Source organism: Ambystoma mexicanum, chromosome 7p (assembly GCF_040938575.1).
Source record: "Ambystoma mexicanum isolate Mex_15411 chromosome 7p, UKY_AmexF1_1, whole genome shotgun sequence".
NCBI lineage: Eukaryota > Metazoa > Chordata > Amphibia > Caudata > Ambystomatidae > Ambystoma > Ambystoma mexicanum.
This window is the reverse complement of record NC_090939.1, coordinates 44697779-44725360: the sequence shown is the minus strand read 5'-3', so window position 1 is coordinate 44725360 and position 27582 is coordinate 44697779. Positions and strand designations below refer to the sequence as shown.

At 54.7% G+C, this 27582-nt stretch overlaps 1 protein-coding gene across 1 annotated transcript in view; it reads left to right on the top strand.

Annotated features, from left to right (window-relative positions):
- Positions 1 to 832: 832 nt before the first annotated feature.
- LOC138525667 (3 beta-hydroxysteroid dehydrogenase/Delta 5-->4-isomerase-like) overlaps positions 833 to 27582 on the top strand; it is a 165444-nt gene continuing 138694 nt past the window's right edge. Inside the window, exon 1 of the mRNA XM_069635737.1 lies at positions 833 to 1265. Within this exon, the coding sequence (XP_069491838.1) occupies positions 1106 to 1265 (160 nt within the window). The 5' untranslated portion in view covers positions 833 to 1105. The remainder of the gene's footprint in view (positions 1266 to 27582) is intronic.

The window sequence follows — 27582 nt, the reverse complement described above, 5'->3', positions numbered from 1 at the left end:
TCACTGTGGGACTGGTAGTTTTGCCAACTTTGGGCCACTTTTCACTGTTGGCCGACTAGGAGAAATCAAGTGGCAAACCGATAGGCATCACCATGCCCTCGTTTATGGGCTGCACAGCAGGGTTCGTTGGGGTCAAAATAGTGGTGATATGTGTCCATGAAACAGTCATTTCAGGTGAGAAAAAAGGAGGTGCAGTGTCTGAAGCTGGAAACAAGCTCGGACTGGCGTACAGGGCGATGGCCAGCTTTTTTGCTTCAAGTGGGCACTTTTTTGGCCAATGTGGGCCAGTTTGATGAGTTACTTCACTTTGTGGTTGGTAGCTTTGACCAGTGCTGCTGAATAAATATTCTTTAAATTGCACAAGTTGCCTGACACTTTATCAGACAGTCGGTGACAAAAGGAATGAATTGCCAGTTGCAACTGTGGGCCACTTTTTGATTGGTGCCCAAGACAATTGTATACCCCACTCCGAGCCTGACTTGCACCCGGGCATTGGTTTGGAATGCAGCTATGGAGGCCCGGCCATGATGCAGGGAACAGGAAGGGACCCAGAGCCCAGGCCAGGCTAGAAGAGCCATGGAGACACGCCTTGGAGACCCCGCCCAGGCCCTGCCAGGCCCGCAGAGTGCTGGCCTTGAGGCTGGCAGAAGATGCGCCCACGTAGACTGGTACCCCAATCACTGGGACCTTCAGGGTAGCCTGGCCTCGAAACCACATGCCCCGGGCCAGCGGAGAGGTGGAAAGCAGCCAGGATAGCAAAGGCGACGAGGATGACAGGGAGGGAGGGAGGGAGGGAGAAAAGGGCGTGGGAGGGGCTGATAGTGGCAAAGGCACAGTGCTTAAATACGGCCCCCTTGCACACAGCTCAGGAAGCGTGCCCTTCAGACTGAAACCAGGCAGCAAGCAACCTTCTCTGCTGCAAGTGCCCCAACCCACTGCGTTACTTGCCATCTGCATCGCCCGCGGCTAGAGCTCCCCGGCGCTCCTGAAGCACAGACGGGCAGGCTCAGGAGAGCCTTCCTTTCGGCTTCTGTTCTCCACTGGTGATAAGGAGGGGGCGACCCTCACTGCAGCCCGTCTCCATCCCACCCAAGGCCCAGCCAGCATGGCCCCGTCACTGGCCGGGGTGAGCTGCCTGGTGACCGGAGCCGGGGGCTTCCTGGGGCAGCGGGTCGTGGAGCTGCTACTGGCGGAAGAGGAGGCCCTGGCCGAGATCCGGCTCATGGACCTGGCCTTCAGCCCCAAACTGCTCAAGACCTGCGACGGTGAGTGACCTTTCACCTGGCCTAGCCTTTCGGGCTAGACTTGAGTCTAGCAAAAACACAACGCCCTTCGCGTGCCTGGTTTTATTGTTGCATACATTGTAACACGGTTGTTTGGGGGAAAGGCTAGAACATAAGACTGTGACTCGGCATCAAGTTGAGGTGCATTGTCAGAGCTGAAGTTGGATCTCGCAATTGAGTACTTGTAGACAGTGCTGACAATCGAGATCATTTACAAGTTACCATAGAGGGTGGGGGCCCACTGGGGGGGGGGGGGGGGCTCCCCCTCCAACTCCCCCCACATAAACACCATCAGATGATTAATCATGAACACTTGGAAGCTTAAGAGAGGATCGTGTCCCACGATGTTCCTGGTGAAGTATAAAAGGTGCGCGCCTTTTAAACCTAAAAGGGTGCATTTACATATTGCAGATTTCCTGCAGAGTGCAATCTTAAAAGCGATTTCGCAAAGAGCCTGACCAGATGCCCAAGTGTCCCTTAGTAAGGGTCACCCTTGATCCCATGATCGAGCTTGGAAGCGAGGGCACTGTTTAAAGAAGTCTGGAGGCGCTAAAATAGGGCAAGGGTTTCTCAGACCGGAGATCCGGGAAGATCTCTTTTGCGGGATCCCGGATCCCGGAAAATCCAGCACTGCGTGTATAAAAGCGCCTACTTCAGGTTTGGACTTCGGTGCGGCGCTTGAATAGAAGGTGTGTGGGGAAGGGTCGTGGGAGGCGGGTTTCATTTTAAGATTGAGGGCCTTTGTCAGAGCTTCATTTGGCGATACCAGAGCAGTCCATCCGGTGTTATTTGGGGTTAGCTGCATTGTTAGAGGTGCAGCGGGGGATCCCCAGTGGGGAACCGGCGCGTCAGGGGGAGGATGGGTTCATTTTAAGACTGGGGGGCGTCGTCCGCGCTACAGTGGGAGATGCCAGTGCAGTCCTAGGCTTGGGTGTAGGAGGTGCATTGTCAGAGCTGCAGTGGGAGATGCCAGTGCAGTCCTACGCTTGGGTGTAGGAGGTGCATTGTCAGAGCTACAGTGTGAGATGCCAGTGCAGTCCTAGGCTTGTGTGTAGGAGGTGCATTGTCAGAGCTACAGTGGGAGATGCCAGTGCAGTCCTAGGCTTGGGTGTAGGAGGTGCATTGTCAGAGCTACAGTGGGAGATGCCCGCGCCGTCCTAGGCTTCGGTGTAGGAAGTGCATTGTCAGAGCTGCAGTGGGAGATGCCAGTGCAGTCCTAGGCTTGTGTGTAGGAGGTGCATTGTCAGAGGTACAGTGGGAGATGCCAGTGCAGTCCTAGGCTTGGGTGTAGGAGGTGCATTGTCAGAGCTGCAGTGGGGCATGCATGTGCAGTCCTATGCTTCGGTGTAGGAGGTGCATTGTCAGAGCTACAGTGGAAGATGCCAGCGCAGTCCTAGGCTTGGGTGTAGGAGGTGCATTGTCAGAGCTGCAGTGGGAGATGCATGTGCAGTTCTAGGCTTGGGTGTAGGAGGTGCATTGTCAGAGCTGCAGTGGGACATGCCCGCGCCGTCCTAGGCTTCGGTGTAGGAGGTGCATTGTCAGAGCTACAGTGGGAGATGCCAGGGCAGTCCTAGGCTTGTGTGTAGGAGGTGCATTGTCAGAGCTGCAGTGGGAGATGCCAGTGCAGTCCTAGGCTTGTGTGTAGGAGGTGCATTGTCAGAGTTGCAGTGGGAGATGCCAGTGCAGTCCTAGGCTTGGGCGTAGGAGGTGCATTGCCAGAGCTACAGTGGGAGATGCCAGTGAAGTCCTAGGCTTGGGTTTAGGAGGTGCATTGTCAGAGCTGAAGTGGGAGATGCCAGCGCAGTCCTAGGCTTGGGTGTAGGAGGTGCATTGTCAGAGCTGCAGTGGGAGATGCCAGTGCAGTCCTAGGCTTGTGTGTAGGAGGTGCATTGTCAGAGCTACAGTGGGAGATGCCCGCGCCGTCCTAGGCTTCGGTGTAGGAGGTGCATTGTCAAAGCTGCAGTGGGAGATGCCAGTGCAGTCCTAGGCTTGTGTGTAGGAGGTGCACTGTCAGAGCTACAGTGGGAGATGCCAGTGCAGTCCTAGGCTTGGGTGTAGGAGGTGCATTGTCAGAGCTGCAGTGGGACATGCCCGCGCCGTCCTAGGCTTCGGTGTAGGAGGTGCATTGTCAGAGCTACAGTGGGAGATGCCAGTGCAGTCCTCCGCTTGGGTTTAGGAGGTGCATTGTCAGAGCTGCAGTGGGAGATGCCAGTGCAGTCCTAGGCTTGGGTGTAGGAGGTGCATTGTCAGAGCTGCAGTGGGAGATACCAGTGCAGTCCTAGGCTTGTGTGTAGGAGGTGCATTGTCAGAGCTGCAGTGGGAGATGCCAGCGCATTCCTCCGCTTGGGTTTAGGAGGTGCATTGTCAGAGCTACAGGGGAGATGCCAGTGCAGTCCTAGGCTTGGGTGTAGGAGGTGCATTGTCAGAGCTGCAGTGGGAGATGCAAGCGCCATCCTAGGCTTGGGTGTAGGAGGTGCATTGTCAGAGCTACAGTGAGAGATGCCAGTGCAGTCCTAGGCTTGGGTGTAGGAGGGGCATTGTCAGAGCTGCAGTGGGAGATGCCAGTGCAGTCCTAGGCTTGGGTGTAGGAGGTGCATTGTCAGAGCTGCAGTGGGACATGCCCGCGACGTCCTAGGCTTCGGTGTAGGAGGTGCATTGTCAGAGCTACAGTGGGAGATGCCAGTGCAGTCCTAGGCTTGTGTTTAGGAGGTGCATTGTCAGAGCTGCAGTGGGAGATGCCAGTGCAGTCCTAGGCTTGGGTGTAGGAGGTGCATTGTCAGAGCTGCAGTGGGAGATTCCAGTACAGTCCTAGGCTTGGGTGTAGGAGGTGCATTGTCAGAGCTACAGGGGAGATGCCAGTGCAGTCCTAGGCTTTGGTTTAGGAGGTGCATTGTCAAAGCTGCAGTTGGAGATGCCAGTGCAGTCCTAGGCTTGTGTGTGGGAGGTGCATTGTCAGAACTGCAGTGGGAGATGCCAGTGCAGTCCTAGGCTTGGGTGTAGGAGGTGCATTGTCAGAGCTGCAGTGGGAGATGCCAGTGCAGTCCTAGGCTTGGGTGTAGGAGGTGCATTGTCAGAGCTGCAGTGGGAGATGCAAGCACCGTCCTAGGCTTGGATGTAGGAGGTGCATTGTCAGAGCTACAGTGGGAGATGCCAGTGCAGTCCTAGGCTTGGGTGTAGGAGATGCATTGTCAGAGCTGCAGTGGGAGATGCCCGCGCCGTCCTAGGCTTCGGTGTAGGAGGTGCATTGTCAGAGCTACAGTGGGAGATGCCAGTGCAGTCCTAGGCTTGTGTGTAGGAGGTGCATTGTCAGAGCTGCAGTGGGAGATGCCAGTGCAGTCCTAGGCTTGGGTGCAGGAGGTGCATTGTCAGAGCTACAGTGGGAGATGCCAGTGCAGTCCTAGGCTTGGGTGTAGGAGGTGCATTGTCAGAGCTACAGTGGGAGATGCCAGTGCAGTCCTAGGCTTGGGTGTAGGAGGTGCATTGTCAGAGCTACAGTGGGAGATGCCAGTGCAGTCCTAGGCTTGTGTGTAGGAGGTGCATTGTCAGAGCTGCAGTGGCAGATGCCAGTGCAGTCCTAGGCTTGTGTGTAGGAGGTGCATTGCCAGAGCTACAGTGGGAGATGCCAGTGCAGTCCTAGGCTTGGGTTTAGGAGGTGCATTGTCAGAGCTGCAGTGGGAGATGCCCGCGCCGTCCTAGGCTTGGGTGTAGGAGGAGCATTGTCAGAGCTGCAGTTGGGAATTCTCGATGCAGTGCTGCAGTAGGGGTTGCTTGTGGGGAGTGGGGGCTACAGGGGGTGGGGGAGGGTCTTGCAATTGACAGAGCTGCAGTGGGTGCGGCCAGTGTAGGCCTTATCTAGAAAGGGAGGGGAGATGCCAGTGCAGTCCTAGGCTTTGGTTTAGGAGGTGCATTGTCAAAGCTGCAGTTGGAGATGCCAGTGCAGTCCTAGGCTTGTGTGTGGGAGGTGCATTGTCAGAACTGCAGTGGGAGATGCCAGTGCAGTCCTAGGCTTGGGTGTAGGAGGTGCATTGTCAGAGCTGCAGTGGGAGATGCCAGTGCAGTCCTAGGCTTGGGTGTAGGAGGTGCATTGTCAGAGCTGCAGTGGGAGATGCAATCACCGTCCTAGGCTTGGATGTAGGAGGTGCATTGTCAGAGCTACAGTGGGAGATGCCAGTGCAGTCCTAGGCTTGTGTGTAGGAGGTGCATTGTCAGAGCTGCAGTGGGAGATGCCAGTGCAGTCCTAGGCTTGGGTGCAGGAGGTGCATTGTCAGAGCTACAGTGGGAGATGCCAGTGCAGTCCTAGGCTTGGGTGTAGGAGGTGCATTGTCAGAGCTACAGTGGGAGATGCCAGTGCAGTCCTAGGCTTGTGTGTAGGAGGTGCATTGTCAGAGCTGCAGTGGGAGATGCCAGTGCAGTCCTAGGCTTGTGTGTAGGAGGTGCATTATCAGAGCTGCAGTGGGAGATGCCAGTGCAGTCCTAGGCTTGTGTGTAGGAGGTGCATTGCCAGAGCTACAGTGGGAGATGCCAGTGCAGTCCTAGGCTTGGGTTTAGGAGGTGCATTGTCAGAGCTGCAGTGGGAGATGCCCGCGCCGTCCTAGGCTTGGGTGTAGGAGGTGCATTGTCAGAGCTGCAGTTGGGAATTCTCGATGCAGTGCTGCAGTAGGGGTTGCTTGTGGGGAGTGGGGGCTACAGGGGGTGGGGGAGGGTCTTGCAATTGACAGAGCTGCAGTGGGTGCGGCCAGTGTAGGCCTTATCTAGAAAGTGAGGGGAGATGCCAGTGCAGTCCTAGGCTTTGGTTTAGGAGGTGCATTGTCAAAGCTGCAGTTGGAGATGCCAGTGCAGTCCTAGGCTTGTGTGTGGGAGGTGCATTGTCAGAACTGCAGTGGGAGATGCCCGCGCCGTCCTAGGCTTGGGTGTAGGAGGTGCATTGTCAGAGCTGCAGTTGGGAATTCTCGATGCAGTGCTGCAGTAGGGGTTGCTTGTGGGGAGTGGGGGCTACAGGGGGTGGGGGAGGGGCTTGCAATTGACAGAGCTGCAGTGGGAGATGCAATCACCGTCCTAGGCTTGGATGTAGGAGGTGCATTGTCAGAGCTACAGTGGGAGATACCAGTGCAGTCCTAGGCTTGTGTGTGGGAGGTGCATTGTCAGAACTGCAGTGGGAGATGCCAGTGCAGTCCTAGGCTTGGGTGTAGGAGGTGCATTGTCAGAGCTGCAGTGGGAGATGCCAGTGCAGTCCTAGACTTGGGTGTAGGAGGTGCATTGTCAGAGCTGCAGTGGGAGATGCAATCACCGTCCTAGGCTTGGATGTAGGAGGTGCATTGTCAGAGCTACAGTGGGAGATGCCAGTGCAGTCCTAGGCTTGGGTGTAGGAGGTGCATTGTCACGGCTACAGTGGGAGATGCCAGTGCAGTCCTAGGCTTGTGTGTAGGAGGTGAATTGTCAGAGCTGCAGTGGGAGATGCCAGTGCAGTCCTAGGCTTGTGTGTAGGAGGTGCATTGTCAGAGCTGCAGTGGGAGATGCCAGTGCAGTCCTAGGCTTGTGTGTAGGAGGTGCATTGCCAGAGCTACAGTGGGAGATGCCAGTGCAGTCCTAGGTTTGGGTTTAGGAGGTGCATTGTCAGAGCTGCAGTGGGAGATGCCCGCGCCGTCCTAGGCTTGGGTGTAGGAGGTGCATTGTCAGAGCTGCAGTTGGGAATTCTCGATGCAGTGCTGCAGTAGGGGTTGCTTGTGGGGAGTGGGGGCTACAGGGGGTGGGGGAGGGGCTTGCAATTGACAGAGCTGCAGTGGGAGATGCAATCACCGTCCTAGGCTTGGATGTAGGAGGTGCATTGTCAGAGCTACAGTGGGAGATACCAGTGCAGTCCTAGGCTTGTGTGTGGGAGGTGCATTGTCAGAACTGCAGTGGGAGATGCCAGTGCAGTCCTAGGCTTGGGTGTAGGAGGTGCATTGTCAGAGCTGCAGTGGGAGATGCCAGTGCAGTCCTAGACTTGGGTGTAGGAGGTGCATTGTCAGAGCTGCAGTGGGAGATGCAATCACCGTCCTAGGCTTGGATGTAGGAGGTGCATTGTCAGAGCTACAGTGGGAGATGCCAGTGCAGTCCTAGGCTTGGGTGTAGGAGGTGCATTGTCAGGGCTACAGTGGGAGATGCCAGTGCAGTCCCAGGCTTGTGTGTAGGAGGTGAATTGTCAGAGCTGCAGTGGGAGATGCCAGTGCAGTCCTAGGCTTGTGTGTAGGAGGTGCATTGTCAGAGCTGCAGTGGGAGATGCCAGTGCAGTCCTAGGCTTGTGTGTAGGAGGTGCATTGCCAGAGCTACAGTGGGAGATGCCAGTGCAGTCCTAGGTTTGGGTTTAGGAGGTGCATTGTCAGAGCTGCAGTGGGAGATGCCCGCGCCGTCCTAGGCTTGGGTGTAGGAGGTGCATTGTCAGAGCTGCAGTTGGGAATTCTCGATGCAGTGCTGCAGTAGGGGTTGCTTGTGGGGATTGGGGGCTACAGGGGGTGGGCGAGGGGCTTGCAATTGACAGAGCTGCAGTGGGTGCGGCCAGTGTAGGCCTTATCTAGAAAGGGAGGGTGTATATTACAGTTGGGGGCCTTCATTAGAGTGACTCTGCTTCCCCCATGCCCAGTGTGTGAGCAGCAGGCTGTGCGTAAAGTACGCTTGAGGTGCATCCCTGCTCGGTGACTCCCTGGTTCACTGTCTGAATAGAAACGGTGTTTCAGGGCATAGACGTAACCACAGGAGTGATTGGGGGTGGACGGGATGGTCCCGGGTACGTGCCCCTACCCCGACTTTTGAAATGTGGATTTTGCCCCCAACACATTTCTACTCCCCTCTTGTCCCTTTGGTGCCACAGTCACTTGTGTGAGGTGGTGCACCTGTTATCCGGTTGAGAGGTGTGCAGATTTCATGGGTATTTAAAGCATATCCACCAAGCGCTTTAAGGCGATACAAATGGGAAAAGGCGCTAAATAAATCACTCTTACAATGGAATTATCAACATCGGATGCTGGCGGTCAGTGGGCATTTATTTTTGAAAGAGGGAGCAGATGGGGGATGCACACGTCCTCCTAGAGCCCCACCCGAGCCATGCAACAACTTGAAAATCCTCTGCAGTGGGAAAAGAGGTCAAACAACATTCGTAACCTTTTACACGTGTTTTTTACACTTAATTTTACGCTGCGGAGATTGGTAAGTAGGATGTGTTTCTTGGGGCGCCACATTTTTGCAAATAAGGCACAGTGTTTACCCAGGATCACACAATTTGGTGAAGCCGGGATTTAAACCCATTTATCACGTTAAACGCACATATTCAAGCTCTATAAAGAACAACGATATAGGTGTTTACCCTCAAAAACTACAATCTTATAGAGTTTACTTGCAAAGTGCACAAATCACGTAGTAGAGCAATCTGTCCACATATAAATCCTCGTAGAAACATGTTAAGCAAAAAGAGTGTCACAGTAGCTTTATTTTATGCATCATAATACTGGTGCCAAGGCAGGGAAAAATCAGTCTGTCATTGAAGGACATCTTTGAGGGATGGCTGCTGATGGGACTCAGAGAGTGAAAGAGAGGGTCAAAACACGACTGCCGTGGAGCAAGGGGTTAAGTGGGGCGAGAGGCGCATAGACAGTTATACAAACAGAAAGTGAGAAAGGAAGAGCGAGATGCGCCTAGAAACTGAGACAAACGGAGAACTGGGCAATTGGAAGGGGGTGGGGGCCATGGTAAATTGAATTCAAATGGTCGAGGGGGAAGCGAGTGCTGCGCGTGAGAACAGTTTTTGGACCTTACCAGGGACGAGCCCAGACCCATTTACAGCCCAGATTGATGAGCTACGTCTGCTGTGTCGCTCTCCTACACACTGCACAGGCACACACATGAAATGGGGGCTACAATTAAAGTGCGAAGACACTTTTGTTTTCATTTTGCCCCCCACGCATTTGAATTTGAACCCCGTATCGGCCCAACCAAGATTTAAACCAGTGACCTAGAGATCACACCCAGCTCGGCAGCAGTCCCTCAACCAACTGAGCTATGGTACTATGCTTGTCTTGCACGTTAAGGACTATGCTGCTCAAGATAAGTCAATTGAGACCCCCGAATTCAACACAGACACATTTGTGAGCACCTGTTAAGCAGGCATTTTACTGTGGAGTGTAAAACGTGCGCTCTGAATCGACATTGCTGGATTGTGTTGTCATACATGTCCCATTCCAGTCAGGGGATGCTAGCCCAGTCCTGCTTTTTACATGTCCCTCTGTGACTTGTGGTCCTGGTAATGCAAAAAACAAACAGGACAGGACTACCAGGTGTTTCGCGCCTTGAAACACCTGTGTATAGGCGCGTTCCAAATGCCATATCATATCATACCATATCCATAATTGAGTTGGGCATGTCGGGATCTGTGCGTTATAATCCTTATGCAGATATGCACCGGCTATTCAGACGTATTACTCTAACACGTGTATATATTGTCAGGTTCATTTACCATTGGATTTGGTGCTTTCCAAGTAGCTTTATGAATGGGCGGTGCACTAAATGGGGGCCGCACAGCAAGGCGTTTTTCTTTTATGCCTCCACGCAATGCTCCAGCTCATCTTTCTGCAATGGTGAGGCGGGGGAGGGGAACAGAGTGCAGATACGCTCTCTGCTGTGCATTTTTATCAAGGCGTTTTGTGAAACGAATGGATTCCTTTGGAATAGGCCTTGGCTTAGCACCTCCTAAAGTCCGGGTGGATTCCGTAGGAACCCATTAGTAAACGCCACCCGCCAAGCGTACTTTGCAGGCGGTCTTTACTTTTTTACAGGAAAATGAACGCGTATAAACTAGTTAGCCCCCCTTTATCTGCTTTACCCCTCTACCTTGTGAGTGTTTAACATTGAATGCAGTGCCTCGGGCAGCACAGATGTGCTAGATTTGGCGGCCCGCCGCATGCAATTAACATGCAATAGAACATATGTCTAAGTACTAGCTGTGGTGGGGGCAAGCATTGCTGGCTGGTGCAACAGTAAAGATGGGAGGAAACGTAGTCTACAGCAGGAATTGCAAAACAGTAAGGCGACACGAGGTCGCACCGTGGCTTCCCAACTTTGGCAACCCGTGTGATCCTGAGCACATCGCATAACATCATTGGGTCTTATTCCCCTCGACTGCCAACACTGGGATCTCCTACAAGTCATTCTTGCAAGTGTATTGAATGCAGACTCGAAAGCGAGGCGTAATGCACTCCACGCTGCGCCCCCAAGAAGGCGGAGGGGCACCGAACGGAAATCCCCGCCGTGCTCATCTCCTCCGTCTCGTGACTGCGCCTTGTTGTGCGCCGAGTTGAGATGTGTATGCACGCGAGCAAGAAGGGATTCCTATGGAATCTGCCTGACATTAGCACCTGCTAATGAGCAGGCGGCTTCCATCGGAATCCACTAGGAAACGCCACAGAGAAAGCGGATTTGCAGCCAGTAGAAAAAAGAAGCAGTGAGAGCGACTTGTCCTCACTTCCACCCTGTCCTTGTCCATCCTGCCTCAGGAGCATTTAAGGTCACTTTTGGGGGGCCCGCGGCAGGTGCTGCCGTCCATGGTCTCTGCCTGCAATTAACAAATGGTGTGAAATAAGGCTAAACAAAAAAAGCCCCCCTCAGTGTTGGCTTGATAGACTACACCTGGGCTCTGGGTGCAACCGTTCTAATGGTTTGTATAGTGCACTGCACAGGCTGGGCACAGCTGTATGTCAGCCAGAGCAACATCAATACCACGCCTTGGTGCTCATTTTCTTACATAGCGCTTCGTGCTGGACTCCGGCCTCTAGGCGCGGGACACAGTACTGAACTCTAGCGCCTTGCCCTTGAGCTATCCTGCCGGCCCTCTCCTTGCACATACTTGTAAAGTGTAGTACAACGTTTTGCGGAGGGTTGGGAGGGTCAGTGCCTTGCATCGCTCCTCTGCACCAGCAGTGTGGGTTTATTTTAGATGTACACTGTCAATGCTTTACGAATATACAGTCAGTGCTATGGAGACGCAGCCGTGGGCCTGTCTGTTGTGTTCCGCTCTGGCTGTGTGAGTCTCTCCAGTGCCTTGAAGGATCGCGGCAGTGTGAGCCTCCTCCAACAGTGCCCTGCCAGCGCTGCCGGACTCAAGTAGTGACACGTCCATGCCACGGGACTCCAGCAGTGAGATCCCCCCCGCAGCAATGCGGTGATGGGCGCAGGACCTCAGCAGTCACAGCTCTCCCCAGCAGTGTGCATTCAGGGCTGAATGACTCAGCAGTGACACGTCCATGCCACGGGACTCCAGCAGTGAGATCCCCCTGCAGCAATGCGGTATGGTGGGCTCAGGACCTCAGCAGTGTGAGCTTTCCCAGCATTGTGCATTCAGGGCTGAAGGACTCAGCAGTGACACGTCCATGCCACGGCACTCCAGCAGTGAGACCCCCCTGCAGCAATGCGGTATGGTGGGCTCAGGACCTCAGCAGTGTGAGCTTTCCCAGCAGTGTGCATTCAGGGCTGAAAGACTCAGCAGTGACACGTCCAGGCCACGGGACTCCAGCAGTGTGATCCCCCTGCAGCAATGCCGTGTGGTGGGCTCAGGACCCCAGCAGTGTGAGCTCTCCCAGCAGTGTGCATTCAGGGCTGAAGGTCTACGCAGTGGAAGCGTCCATGCCACGGCACTCCAGCAGTGTGATCCCCCTGCAGCAATGCCGTGTGATGGGCTCAGGACCTCAGCAGTGTGAGCTTTCCCAGCAGTGTGCATTCAGGGCTGAAGGTCTCCGCAGTGGAAGCGTCCCTCAGATGAGCACTGCCGGTGCTAAAAGACATCAGCAGTAGCGGGGCTCTTTCACTCGCACTGCTTTTGGAGACAAGCAGTGTGAGCATTCTCCAGAAGCACACTATCAGTGTTTTTGAACTATAGCAATGTCAGCATTTTCTCCAGCAACCCACTAGCAGTGTGACACTGCTACATAGAGTACCCATCAGCCGGTGTATGGTTTAGCTTCTTCCAGCAGTGCCATATTATACATAAAGGGCCCCAGTAGCGTAAGCATCCCCCTGCCAGTAGAGCCACAGCAGTGTGCGCTTCCTCCAGCAGTGTCTCGTCAGTGTTGTAAGACCCCAGCAGTGACCCACCCTGGCTTCAGAACCACAGCAGTGTGCGCTCCCTCCAACAGTGCCCTGCCAGTGCTGTAAGACCCCAGCAGGGCCCCATCCTGGCTTCAGAACCACAGCAGTGTGCGCTCCTTCGAGCAGTGCCCTGTCAGTGCAGTAACACCCCAGCAGTGCCCGACCCTGGCTTCAGAACCACAGCAGTGTGCGCTCCCTCCAGCAGTGCCCTGCCAGTGCTGTAAGACCCCAACAGTGACCCATCCTGGGTTCAGAACCACAGCAGTGTGCGCTCCCTCCAGCAGTGCCCTGCCAGTGCTGTAAGACCCCAACAGTGCCCCAACCTGGCTTCAGAACCACAGCAGTGTGCGCTCCCTCCAGCGATGCCCTGTCAGTGCTGTAAGACCCCTGCAGTGTCCCATCCTGGCTTCAGAACCAAAGCAGTGTGCGCTCCTTCGAGCAGTGCCCTGTCAGTGCAGTAACACCCCAGCAGTGTCCCACCCTGGCTTCAGAACCACAGCAGTGTGCGCTCCCTCCAGCAGTGTCCCGTCAGTGCTGTAAGACCCCAGCAGTGCCCAATCCTGGCTTCAGAACCACAGCAGTGTGCGCTCTCTCCAGCAGTGCCCCGTCAGTGCTGTAAGAACCCTGCAGTGTCCCATCCTGACCTCAGAACCACAGCAGGGTGCGCTCCCTCCAGCAGTTCCCCGTCAGTGCTGTAAGAGCCCTGCATTGCCGCATCCTGGCTTCAGAACCACAGCAGTGTGCATTCCCTCCAGCACTGCCGTGCCAGTGGTGCAAGACCCCCGCAGTGCTCCAACCTAGCCTCAGAGCCACAGCAGTGTGCGCTCCCTCCAGCAGTTCCGCGTCAGTGCTGAAAGACCCCAGCAGTGCCCCATCCTGTCTTCAGAACAACAGCAGTGTGAACTCCCTCCAGCAATGCCCTGCCACTGGTGTAAGACCTCAGCAGTGACCCACCCTTACTTCAGAACAACAGCAGTGTGGTCTTCCTCCTGAAGTACCCCGTCAGTGCTGTACGGCCCTAGCAGTGCCCCATCCAGGCCTCGGAAGCACAGCAGTGTGAACTTCTCCCAGTGATGCCATGCCAGCAGTGTTAGACCCCAGCAGTGCCCCATCCTGGCTTCAGAATCACAGCAGTGTGCGCTCCCTCCAGCGGTGCCCTGCGAGTGTTGTAAGACCCCATCAGTGCCCCACCCTGGCTTCAGAATCACAGCAGTGTGTGCTCCCTCCAGCAGTGTCCCGTCAGTGCCCCATCCTGGCTTCAGAGCCACAGCAGTGTACGCTCCCTCCAGCAGTGCCTTGCCACTGCTGTAAGACCCCAACAGGGCCCCATCCTTGCTTCAGAACCACAGTAGTGTGAGTGTCCTGCAGCAGTGTTCTTTCAGCAGTGTGCAACACCAGCAGTGCCCTTTCATGGCTTCAGAGCCACAGCAGTGTGAGTTTCCTCCAGCTGACCTTGCCAGTGCTTTAAGACCGTAGGCTCCCCAATAAATATATATTCCTTCTTGATCAGAACTCTTACCACCTGTCTTGCAAGATGCTTCTCCTCTAGGCTCCTCAATAAGGATCTATTACTTCTTCATCAGATCTCTTGCCACCTTTCTTGCTATAGACTCTTCCTGTCTCCTTGTTCTGAATCAATTTAACAGAGATATCAAGAAAGAGTGCAACCTTTTACTAATCAGTAGCGAGCAGCCGAATATCCCCTGAACTGTTACTGTGGGCCCCTTGCTTGGGAGGTCCTGACATTTCTTTTAGAAGATTCAGCAAACTGCTATCTAGTGGTATAGAACAATTCTGCTACTGTACATTTGCAACCACAGCATCATTTTGTTTACCATTTCACTGGTATGACGTTTACCATGCATTTTAAAACCACTATTTAACTATCTAAGAATACTAACATTTTAAGGAAATAATTCAAATATTGTCGTCTTTGAACAGCGAAAAGATGGACACACGTGTGTGATGAAAATAGGCTGCATTAAAGGAAAACAAAAATATTCATATTTCTATTTTGAACATGTAGACCCTGGTCTGTGGCACAGGAAGCCATTCCAAACACAGCATTGCTTTGGAACCGGTCATTAGTGGTGCCCACGCTGGACATGCATGCAGCATTAACGTCTGTGATACACTTTCAAAGCATTCCATTTGATGCACGCACCCGTCACCGTGCAAATGTACTGAGGCGTTTAAATGTGGTCCTGCATCTAAGTAGCCCCTCGGCCGTGTCACTGGAACCCGTGTACACATATGTCCCTGTGCCCCCCACCAACATTTCAGCAGTGGCTTTACCCCTGGGGTTTGGGTGGGGCTCATTGCAAGAGCTGTGTGAGTATTGCAGGCCGGCTGCGGGTCAGGTTGAGGTGCTTTGCTGGGATCCCCCTAGGTATGGGTGGGGCCCATTGCAAGAGCTCTGTGAGTATTGCAGGCCGGCTGCGGGTCATGTTGAGATGCTTTGGCTGGGATCCTCCTAGGTATGGGTGGGGCCCATTGCAAGAGCTCTGTGAGTATTGCAGGTCGGCTGCGGGTCAGGTTGAGGTGCTTTGCTGGGATCCCCCAGGTATGGGTGGGGCCCATTGCAAGAGCTGTGTGAGTATTGCAGGCCGGCTGTGGGTCAGGTTGAGGTGCTTTGGTTGGGATCCCCCTAGGTATGGTTGGGGCCCATTGCAAGAGCTCTGCCAGTATTGCAGGCCGGCTGCGGGTCAGGTTGAGGTCCCTTGGCTGGGATCCCCCTAGGTATGGTTGGGGCCCATTGCAAGAGCTCTGCCAGTATTGCAGGCCGGCTGCGGGTCAGGTTGAGGTGCTCTGGCTGGGATCCCCTAGGTATGGTTGGGGCTCATTGCAAGAGCTGTGTGAGTATTGCAGGTCGGCTGCGGGTCAGGTTGAGATGCTTTGGCTGGGATCCCCCTACGTATGGGTGGGGCCCATTGCAAGAGCTGTGTGAGTATTGCAGGCCAGCTGCGGGTCAGGTTGAGGTGCTTTGGCTGGGATTCCCCTAGGTATGGGTGGGGCACATTGCAAGAGCTGTGTCAGTATTGCAGGCCGGCTGCGGGTCAGGTTGAGGTGCTTTGTTGGGATCCCCCTAGGTATGGGTGGGGCCCATTGCAAGAGGTCTGTGAGTATTGCAGGCCGGCTGCGGGTCATGTTGAGATGCTTTGGCTGGGATCCCCCTAGGTATGGGTGGGGCCCATTGCAAGAGCTGTGTGAGTATTGCAGGTCGGCTGCGGGTCAGGTTGAGGTGCTTTGCTGGGATCCCCCAGGTATGGGTGGGGCCCATTGCAAGAGCTGTGTGAGTATTGCAGGTCGGCTGCGGGTCAGGTTGAGGTGCTTTGCTGGGATCCCCCTAGGTATGGGTGGGGCCCATTGCAAGAGCTGTGTGAGTATTGCAGGCCGGCTGCGGGTCAGGTTGAGCTGCTTTGGCTGGGATCCCCGAAGGTATGGGTGGGGCCCATTGCAAGAGCTGTGTCAGTATTGCAGGCGGGCTGCGGGTCAGGTTGAGGTGCTTTGGCTGGGATCCCCCTTGGTATGGGTAGGGCCCATTGCAAGAGCTGTGTGAGTATTGCAGGCCGGCTGCGGGTCAGGTTGAGGTCCTTTGGCTGGGATCCCCCTAGGTATGGTTGGGGCCCATTGCAAGAGCTCTGTCAGTATTGCAGGCCGGCTGCGGGTCAGGTTGAGGTGCTTTGGCTGGGATCCCCCAGGTAAGGGTGGGGCCCATTGCAAGAGCTGTGTGAGTATTGCAGGCCGGCTGCGGGTCAGGTTGAGGTGCTTTGGCTGGAATCCCCCTAGGTATGGGTGGGGCCCATTGCAAGAGCTGTGTGAGTATTGCAGGCCGGCTGCGGGTCAGGTTGAGGTGCTTTGACTGGGATCCCCCAGGTATGGGTGGGGCCCATTGCAAGAGCTGTGTGAGTATTGCAGGCCGGCTGCGAGTCAGGTTGAGGTGCTTTGACCGGAATCCCCCTAGGAATGGGTGGGGCCCATTGCAAGAGATGTGTGAGTATTGCAGGTCGGCTGCGGGTCAGGTTGAGGTGCTTTGGCCGGGATCCCTCAGGTATGGGTGGGGCCCATTGCAAGAGCTGTGTGAGTATTGCAGGTCGGCTGCGGGTCAGGTTGAGGTGTTTTGGCCGGGATCCCCCAGGTATGGGTGGGGCCCATTGCAAGAGCTCTGTGAGTATTGCAGGCCGGCTGCGGGTCAGGTTGAGGTGCTTTGGCTGGGATCCCCCTAGGTATGGGTGGGGCTCATTGCAAGAGCTGTGTGAGTATTGCAGGTCAGCTGCGGGTCAGGTTGAGGTGCTTTGGCTGGGATCCCCCAGGTATGGGTGGGGCCCATTGCAAGAGCTGTGTCATTATTGCAGGCCGGCTGCGGGTCAGGTTGAGGTGCTTTGCTGGGATCCCCCTAGGTATGGGTGGGGCCCATTGCAAGAGCTGTGTCAGTATTGCAGGCCGGCTGCGGGTCAGGTTGAGGTGCTTTGCTGGGATCCCCCTAGGTATGGGTGGGGCAAATTGCAAGAGCTGTGTGAGTATTGCAGGCCGGCTGCGGGTCAGGTTGAGGTGCTTTGGCTGGGATCCCCGAAGGTATGGGTGAGGCCCATTGCAAGAGCTGTGTCAGTATTGCAGGCTGGCTGCGGGTCAGGTTGAGGTGTTTTGGCTGGGATCCCCCTAGGTATGGGTGGGGCCCATTGCAAGAGCTGTGTGAGTATTGTAGGCCGTCTGCGGGTCAGGTTGAGGTGCTTTGACTGGAATCCCCCAGGTATGGGTTGGGCCCATTGCAAGAGCTGTGTGAGTATTGCAGGTCGGCTGCGGGTCAGGTTGAGGTGCTTTGCTGGGATCCCCCAGGTATGGGTGGGGCCCATTGCAAGAGCTGTGTGAGTATTGCAGGCCGGCTGTGGGTCAGGTTGAGGTGCTTTGGCTGCGATCCCCGAAGGTATGGGTGAGGCCCATTGCAAGAGCTGTGTGAGTATTGCAGGCTGGCTGCGGGTCAGGTTGAGGTGTTTTGGCTGGGATCCCCCTAGGTATGGGTGGGGCCCATTGCAAGAGCTGTGTGAGTATTGCAGGCCGGCTGCGGGTCAGGTTGAGGTGCTTTGACTGGAATCCCCCAGGTATGGGTGGGGCCCATTGCAAGAGCTGTGTGAGTATTGCAGGCTGGCTGCGGGTCAGGTTGAGGTGCTTTGACTGGAATCCCCCAGGTATGGGTGGGGCCCATTGCAAGAGCTGTGTGAGTATTGTAGGCCGGCTGCGGGTCAGGTTGAGGTGCTTTGACTGGAATCCCCCAGGTATGGGTGGGGCCCATTGCAAGAGCTCTGCCAGTATTGCAGGCCGGCTGCGGGTCAGGTTGAGGTCCTTTGGCTGGGATCCCCATAGGTATGGTTGGGGCCCATTGCAAGAGCTCTGTCAGTATTGCAGGCCGGCTGCGGGTCAGGTTGAGGTGCTCTGGCTGGGATCCCCTAGGTATGGTTGGGGCTCATTGCAAGAGCTGTGTGAGTATTGCAGGTCGGCTGCGGGTCAGGTTGAGATGCTTTGGCTGGGATCCCTCTAGGTATGGGTGGGGCCCATTGCAAGAGCTGTGTGAGTATTGCAGGCCGGCTGCGGGTCAGGTTGAGGTGCTTTGGCTGGGATTCCCCTAGGTATGGGTGAGGCGCATTGCAAGAGCTGTGTCAGTATTGCAGGCCGGCTGCGGGTCAGGTTGAGGTGCTTTGCTGGGATCCCCGTAGGTATGGGTGGGGCCCATTGCAAGAGCTCTGTGAGTATTGCAGGCCGGCTGCGGGTCATGTTGAGATGCTTTGGCTGGGATCCCCCTAGGTATGGGTGGGGCCCATTGCAAGAGCTGTGTGAGTATTGCAGGTCGGCTGCGGGTCAGGTTGAGGTGCTTTTCTGGGATCCCCCAGGTATGGGTGGGGCCCATTGCAAGAGCTGTGTGAGTATTGCAGGCCGGCTGCGGGTTAGGTTGAGCTGCTTTGGCTGGGATCCCCGAAGGTATGGGTGGGGCCCATTGCAAGAGCTGTGTCAGTATTGCAGGCCGGCTGCGGGTCAGGTTGAGGTGCTTTGGCTGGGATCCCCCTAGGTATGGGTAGGGCCCATTGCAAGAGCTGTGTGAGTATTGCAGGCCGGCTGCGGGTCAGGTTGAGGTCCTTTGGCTGGGATCCCCCTAGGTATGGTTGGGGCCCATTGCAAGAGCTCTGTCAGTATTGCAGGCCGGCTGCGGGTCAGGTTGAGGTGCTTTGGCTGGGATCCCCTAGGTAAGGGTGGGGCCCATTGCAAGAGCTGTGTGAGTATTGCAGGCCGGCTGCGGGTCAGGTTGAGGTGCTTTGGCTGGAATCCCCCTAGGTATGGGTGGGGCTCATTGCAAGAGCTGTGTGAGTATTGCAGGCCGGCTGCGGGTCAGGTTGAGGTGCTTTGGCTGGGATCCCCCAGGTATGGGTGGGGCCCATTGCAAGAGCTGTGTGAGTATTGCAGGCCGGCTGCGAGTCAGGTTGAGGTGCTTTGACCGGAATCCCCCTAGGAATGGGTGGGGCCCATTGCAAGAGCTGTGTGAGTATTGCAGGTCGTCTGCGGGTCAGGTTGAGGTGCTTTGGCCGGGATCCCCCAGGTATGGGTGGGGCCCATTGCAAGAGCTGTGTGAGTATTGCAGGTCGGCTGCGGGTCAGGTTGAGGTGCTTTGGCCGGGATCCCCCAGGTATGGGTGGGGCCCATTGCAAGAGCTCTGTGAGTATTGCAGGCCGGCTGCGGGTCAGGTTGAGGTGCTTTGGCTGGGATCCCCCTAGGTATGGGTGGGGCACATTGCAAGAGCTGTGTGAGTATTGCAGGTTGGCTGCGGGTCAGGTTGAGGTGCTTTGGCTGGGATCCCCCAGGTATGGGTGGGGCCCATTGCAAGAGCTGTGTCAGTATTGCAGGCCGGCTGCGGGTCAGGTTGAGGTGCTTTGCTGGGATCCCCCTAGGTATGGGTGGGGCCCATTGCAAGAGCTGTGTCAGTATTGCAGGCCGGCTGCGGGTCAGGTTGAGGTGCTTTGCTGGGATCCCCCTAGGTATGGGTGGGGCCCATTGCAAGAGCTGTGTCAGTATTGCAGGCCGGCTGCGGGTCAGGTTGAGGTGCTTTGGCTGGGATCCCCGAAGGTATGGGTGCGGCCCATTGCAAGAGCTGTGTCAGTATTGCAGGCTGGCTGCGGGTCAGGTTGAGGTGTTTTGGCTGGGATCCCCCTAGGTATGGGTGGGGCCCATTGTAAGAGCTGTGTGAGTATTGTAGGCCGGCTGCGGGTCAGGTTGAGGTGCTTTGACTGGAATCCCCCAGGTATGGGTGGGGCCCATTGCAAGAGCTGTGTGAGTATTGCAGGTCGGCTGCGGGTCAGGTTGAGGTGCTTTGCTGGGATCCCCCAGGTATGGGTGGGGCCCATTGCAAGAGCTGTGTGAGTATTGCAGGCTGGCTGTGGGTCAGGTTGACCCGAAGGTATGGGTGGGGCCCATTGCAAGAGCTGTGTGAGTATTGCAGGCCGGATGCGGGTCAGGTTGAGGTGCTTTGACTGGAATCCCACAGGGATGGGTGGGGCCCATTGCAAGAGCTGTGTGAGTATTGCAGGCTGGCTGCGGGTCAGGTTGAGGTGCTTTGACTGGAATCCCCCAGGTATGGGTGGGGCCCATTGCAAGAGCTGTGTGAGTATTGTAGGCCGGCTGCGGGTCAGGTTGAGGTGCTTTGACTGGAATCCCCCAGGTATGGGTGGGGCCCATTGCAAGAGCTGTGTGAGTATTGCAGGTCGGCTGCGGGTCAGGTTGAGGTGCTTTGGCTGGGATCCCCCAGGTATGGGTGGGGCCTATTGCAAGAGCTGTGTGAGTATTGCAGGCCGGCTGCGGGTCAGGTTGAGGTGCTTTGACTGGAATCCCCCAGGTATGGGTGGGGCCCATTGCAAGAGCTGTGTGAGTATTGCAGGCCGGCTGCGGGTCAGGTTGAGGTGCTTTGACTGGAATCCCCCAGGTATGGGTGGGGCCCATTGCAAGAGCTGTGTGAGTATTGTAGACCGGCTGCGGGTCAGGTTGAGGTGCTTTGACTGGAATCCCCCAGGTATGGGTGGGGCCCATTGCAAGAGCTGTGTGAGTATTGTAGACCGGCTGCGGGTCAGGTTGAGGTGCTTTGACTGGAATCCCCCAGGTATGGGTGGGGCCCATTGCAAGAGCTGTGTGAGTATTGCAGGCCGGCTGCGGGTCAGGTGGAGGTGCTTTGGCTGTGATCCACCCGGTAAGCCTGACAAGTGCAGCAGAGTTGTTAACTTGTAGATGAGGTGCCCCGGTGAATAGGGAGGGTGCGGGGAGAGGGATACTCTGCCCCGGTGCCTCGATCCCTTCCATGTGGACCCAACTGGGTCACGGCAGGGTGGACTGATGCCCGCGTGGTGGCGAAACTGTGTATTCAGTTGGCTCCAGACCTTGCCTCAGATTCATGAAGAAACAATCAGGGTCGGATCCTGGAACATGTGATGGTCATTAACATGCCCCCGGGACCCCCGTGATCAGGCCTTGGACTCTCGTACCTGAACGCATGCGCAGGAGATAGGTCTGCATCGTGGGCGTTCCCGGCGCGCTCTGATGAGCTCCGGTCCCCCCATTTATCATGCACATGCGCGCCGGCGAACAGTGCCGTCGCACTCATGTGACTCTGTCACATCCCTCCTTTTTCGTAACAAAACATTTATCTTACATTATTCTTAACTTAATGTCAACGTGACATACCAACATGCGCATGTATAACAAACAGTGACTAGGCCCAATGTGGGCAGATACCATCAACTTCCGGTCATCTTCAACTCGGGTCCATGATGTAGTCCTGGACCCTGGCCATGACATTTCCGGCCCTCTCGGCAGGGATATCTCACTTCACTTCGCTCTCTCTCTGGGCTGTGTCCTCCTGGTTCGGGGTCCCCCGTATCTTCTTCGAGAGTCGACCCCTTTGAATCGCTCGGGCCGGGGACATCCCGACTGTGGACGGTTAACTTCACCTCGCCTGGACCTCGCTGGTCACCATGAGTCTCTGTGTCCCGGCTCTCAGCATTTGGGTCCCCTGCCACGGGGCGAGCATCTCACTTTGTGCTTCTCCACTTCTGCTTCATTGGACCATTGAGTCCCTTCTCTCTTTTAATCATTGGGCTGTCTCCTGACAGATATACCGCGTATGTCGGTTCCACAATGGGCCTGGGCCTCCTTGCTCACTCTTCCTTGTCTCAGTATTTTCTTGCATCAAGCTTGGGTAAGTCTCCCTCTTCCTCATGCCAGTCTTATAAAGGATACCCTTTAATGCATTATAATGGTTAGTGGTCTGGGGGCCCAGAGGCACCGGAAAGGAGGATGAGGTGAGTGGGAACACCAAACGGGGAGACGGATACCGTGCTCTCCCAGATCCATTGTCACCGGTCCCATGAAGAATTTCCCTCCGCATGAGATCTACCCGCTAAGTACCACCCCCAGGAGGACTATTGGGTAGTAGCCTTACCTCCCAGGCCTCTTGGGAAGATGCTTCCTCCATGGAAGCAGCAGCAATACCTTGGGATTCGTCACAGTGGTCAGAGCTCAACCCCTCAATGGTTCCGCTTGGAACTCAAGAGAGCACAAGACACAGTAAATAGAATTGTAAACCACATGTCAAAAGCTGCAGCCCCTGCAAAGTAGAGAGTGGAGCTATCTGCAGGTCCCTCAAACCGTCCAGCACTAAAACAGCGAGTGAGAGAGACACACTCCCCAATTACGACAGAAGGATGTTTATTAAAAAACAACCAGATAAAAGTGTGATGGAGCAAGGGTCTCTGGACTCAGAGTGGAGAAAGATCCCCAGAACTAGAAACAGTCATGCTGGATGGTGATCCCTTGACTTTGTAGCAAGGGTCTCTGGACTCAGAGTGGAGACAGATCCCCAGAACTAGATACCATCATGCTGGATGGTGATCCCTTGACTTTGGAACAAGGGTCTCTGGACTCAGATTGGAGAAAGATCAACAGAACTAGATACAGTCATGCTGGATGGTGAGCCCTTGACTTTGTAGCAAGGGTCTCTGGACTCAGAGTGGAGAAAGATCGCCAGAACTAGATACAGTCATGCTGGATCGTGAGCCCTTGACTTTGTAGCAAGGGTCTCTGGACTCAGAGTGGAGACAGATCGCCAGAACTAGATACAGTCATGCTGGATGGTGAGCCCTTGACTTTGTAACGAGGGTCTCTGGACTCAGAGTGGAGACAGATCCCCAGAACTAGATACCATCATGCTGGATGGTGATCCCTTGACTTTGGAACAAGGGTCTCTGGACTCAGATTGGAGAAAGATCAACAGAACTAGATACAGTCATGCTGGATGGTGAGCCCTTGACTTTGTAGCAAGGGTCTCTGGACTCAGAGTGGAGAAAGATCGCCAGAACTAGATACAGTCATGCTGGATCGTGAGCCCTTGACTTTGTAGCAAGGGTCTCTGGACTCAGAGTGGAGACAGATCGCCAGAACTAGATACAGTCATGCTGGATGGTGAGCCCTTGACTTTGTAACGAGGGTCTCTGGACTCAGAGTGGAGAAAGATCCCCAGAACTAGATACAGTCATGCTGGATGGTGAGCCCTTGACTTTGGAGCAAGGGTCTCTGGACTCAGAGTGGAGACAGATCCCCAGACCTAGATACAGTCATGCTGGATGGTGAGCCCTTGACTTTGGAGCAATGGTCTCTGGACTCAGAGTGGAGACAGATCCCCGGAACTAGATACAGTCATGCTGGATAGTGAGCCCTTGACTTTGGAGCAAGGGTCTCTGGACTCAGAGTGGAGAAAGATCCTGAGAACTAGATACAGTCATGTTGGATGGTGAGCCCTTGACTTTGGAGCAATGGTCTCTGGACTCAGAGTGGAGAAAGATCCCCGGAACTAGATACAGTCATGCTGGATAGTGAGCCCTTGACTTTGGAGCAAGGGTCTCTGGACTCAGAGTGGACACAGATCCCCGGAACTAGATACAGACATGCTGGATGGTGAGCCCTTGACTTTGGAACAAGGGTCTCTGGACTCAGAGTGGAGAAAGGTCCTCAGAACTAGATACAGTCATGCTGGATGGTGAGCCCTTGACTTTGGAGCGAGGGTCTCTGGACTCAGAGTGGAGACAGATCCCCAGAACTAGATACAGCCATGCTGGATGGTGAGCCCTTGACTTTGGAGCGAGGGTCTCTGGACTCAGAGTGGAGAAAGATCCCCAGAACTAGATACAGTCATGCTGGATGGTGATCCCTTGACTTTGGAGCGAGGGTCTCTGGACACAGAGTGGAGAAAGATCCCCAGAACTAGATACAGTCATGCTGGATGGTGATCCCTTGACTTTGGAGGAAAGGTCTCTGCACTCGGAGTGGAGAAAGATCCCCAGAACTAGATACAGTCATTTCTGGATGGTGAGCCCTTGACTTTGGAGCAAAGGTCTCTGGACTCAGAGTGGAGACACATCCCCAGAACTAGATACAGCCATGCTGGATGGTGAGCCCTTGACTTTGGAGCGAGGGTCTCTGGACTCAGAGTGGAGAAAGATCCCCAGAACTAGATACAGTCATGCTGGATGGTGATCCCTTGACTTTGGAGCGAGGGTCTCTGGACTCAGAGTGGAGAAAGATCCCCAGAACTAGATACAGTCATGCTGGATGGTGAGCCCTTGACTTTGTAGCAAGGGTCTCTGGACACAGAGTGGAGAAAGATCCCCAGAACTAGATACAGTCATGCTGGATGGTGATCCCTTGACTTTGGAGGAAAGGTCTCTGCACTCAGAGTCGAGACAGATTCCCAGAACTAGATACAGTCATGCTGGATGGTGAGCCCTTGACTTTGTAGCAAGGGTCTCTAGACTCAGAGTGGAGACAGATCCCCAGAACTAGATACAGTCATGCTGGATGGTGATCCCTTGACTTTGGAGCAAGGGTCTCTGGACTCAGAGTGGAGAAAGATCACCAGAACTAGATACAGTCATGCTGGATGGTGAGCCCTTGACTTTGGAACAAGGGTCTCTGGACTCAGAGTGGAGAAAGATCCCCAGAACTTGATACAGTCATTTCTGGATGGTGGGCCCTTGACTTTGGAGCAAAGGTCTCTGGACTCAGAGTGGAGACAGATCCCCAGAACTAGATACAGTCATGTTGGATGGTGAGCCCTTGACTTTGGAGCGAAGGTCTCTGGACACAGAGTGGAGAAAGATCCCCAGAACTAGATACAGCCATGCTGGATGGTGATCCCTTGACTTTGGAGCGAGGGTCTCTGGACTCAGAGTGGAGACAGATCCCCAGAACTAGATGCAGTCATGCTGGATGGTGAGCCCTTGACTTTGGAGCGAGGGTCTCTGGACTCAGAGTCGAGAAAGATCGCCAGAACTAGATACAGTCATGCTGGATGGTGAGCCCTTGACTCTGGAGCGAGGGTCTCTGGACTCAGAGTGGAGAAAGATACCCAGAACAAGATACAGTCATGCTGGATGGTGAGCCTTGACTTTGGAGCAAGGGTCTCTGGACTCAGAGTGGAGAAAGATCCCCAGAAGTAGATACAGTCATGCTGGATGGTGAGCCCTTGACTTTGGAGCAAGGGTCTCTGGACTCAGAGTGGAGAAAGATCGCCAGAACTAGATACAGTCATGCTGGATGGTGAGCCCTTGACTTTGTAACAAGGGTCTCTGGACTCAGAGTGGAGAAAGATTGCCAGAACTAGATACAGTCATGCTGGATGGTGAGCCCTTGACTTTGTAGCAAGGGTCTCTGGACTCAGAGTGGAGACAGATCCCCAGAACTAGATACAGTCATGCTGGATGGTGAGCCCTTGACTTTGGAGCGAGGGTCTCTGGACACAGAGTGGAGAAAGATCCCCAGAACTAGATACAGTCATGCTGGATGGTGAGCCCTTGACTTTGGAGCAAGGGTCTCTGGACTCAGAGTGGAGAAAGATTCCCAGAACTAGATACAGTCATGCTGGATGGTGATCCCTTGACTTTGGAGCGAGGGTCCCTGGACTCAGAGTGGAGACAGATCCCCAGAACTAGATACAGTCATGCTGGATGGTGAGCCCTTGACTTTGGAGCGAGGGTCTCTGGACTCAGAGTGGAGAAAGATCGCCAGAACTAGATACAGTCATGCTGGATGGTGAGCCCTTGACTTTGGAGCGAGGGTCTCTGGACTCAGAGTGGAGACAGATCGCCAGAACTAGATACAGTCATGCTGGATGGTGAGCCCTTGACTTTGTAACGAGGGTCTCTGGACTCAGAGTGGAGAAAGATCCCCAGAACTAGATACAGTCATGCTGGATGGTGAGCCCTTGACTTTGTAGCAAGGGTCTCTGGACACAGAGTGGAGAAAGATCCCCAGAACTAGATACAGTCATGCTGGATGGTGATCCCTTGACTTTGGAGGAAAGGTCTCTGCACTCAGAGTCGAGACAGATTCCCAGAACTAGATACAGTCATGCTGGATGGTGAGCCCTTGACTTTGTAGCAAGGGTCTCTAGACTCAGAGTGGAGACAGATCCCCAGAACTAGATACAGTCATGCTGGATGGTGATCCCTTGACTTTGGAGCAAGGGTCTCTGGACTCAGAGTGGAGAAAGATCACCAGAACTAGATACAGTCATGCTGGATGGTGAGCCCTTGACTTTGGAACAAGGGTCTCTGGACTCAGAGTGGAGAAAGATCCCCAGAACTTGATACAGTCATTTCTGGATGGTGGGCCCTTGACTTTGGAGCAAAGGTCTCTGGACTCAGAGTGGAGACAGATCCCCAGAACTAGATACAGTCATGTTGGATGGTGAGCCCTTGACTTTGGAGCGAGGGTCTCTGGACACAGAGTGGAGAAAGATCCCCAGAACTAGATACAGCCATGCTGGATGGTGATCCCTTGACTTTGGAGCGAGGGTCTCTGGACTCAGAGTGGAGACAGATCCCCAGAACTAGATGCAGTCATGCTGGATGGTGAGCCCTTGACTTTGGAGCGAGGGTCTCTGGACTCAGAGTCGAGAAAGATCGCCAGAACTAGATACAGTCATGCTGGATGGTGAGCCCTTGACTTTGGAACAAGGGTCTCTGGACTCAGAGTGGAGAAAGATCCCCAGAACTTGATACAGTCATTTCTGGATGGTGGGCCCTTGACTTTGGAGCAAAGGTCTCTGGACTCAGAGTGGAGACAGATCCCCAGAACTAGATACAGTCATGTTGGATGGTGAGCCCTTGACTTTGGAGCGAGGGTCTCTGGACACAGAGTGGAGAAAGATCCCCAGAACTAGATACAGCCATGCTGGATGGTGATCCCTTGACTTTGGAGCGAGGGTCTCTGGACTCAGAGTGGAGACAGATCCCCAGAACTAGATGCAGTCATGCTGGATGGTGAGCCCTTGACTTTGGAGCGAGGGTCTCTGGACTCAGAGTCGAGAAAGATCGCCAGAACTAGATACAGTCATGCTGGATGGTGAGCCCTTGACTCTGGAGCGAGGGTCTCTGGACTCAGAGTGGAGAAAGATACCCAGAACAAGATACAGTCATGCTGGATGGTGAGCCTTGACTTTGGAGCAAGGGTCTCTGGACTCAGAGTGGAGAAAGATCCCCAGAAGTAGATACAGTCATGCTGGATGGTGAGCCCTTGACTTTGGAGCAAGGGTCTCTGGACTCAGAGTGGAGAAAGATCGCCAGAACTAGATACAGTCATGCTGGATGGTGAGCCCTTGACTTTGTAACAAGGGTCTCTGGACTCAGAGTGGAGAAAGATCGCCAGAACTAGATACAGTCATGCTGGATGGTGAGCCCTTGACTTTGTAGCAAGGGTCTCTGGACTCAGAGTGGAGACAGATCCCCAGAACTAGATACAGTCATGCTGGATGGTGAGCCCTTGACTTTGGAGCGAGGGTCTCTGGACACAGAGTGGAGAAAGATCCCCAGAACTAGATACAGTCATGCTGGATGGTGAGCCCTTGACTTTGGAGCAAGGGTCTCTGGACTCAGAGTGGAGAAAGATTCCCAGAACTAGATACAGTCATGCTGGATGGTGATCCCTTGACTTTGGAGCGAGGGTCCCTGGACTCAGAGTGGAGACAGATCCCCAGAACTAGATACAGTCATGCTGGATGGTGAGCCCTTGACTTTGGAGCGAGGGTCTCTGGACTCAGAGTGGAGAAAGATCGCCAGAACTAGATACAGTCATGCTGGATGGTGAGCCCTTGACTTTGGAGCGA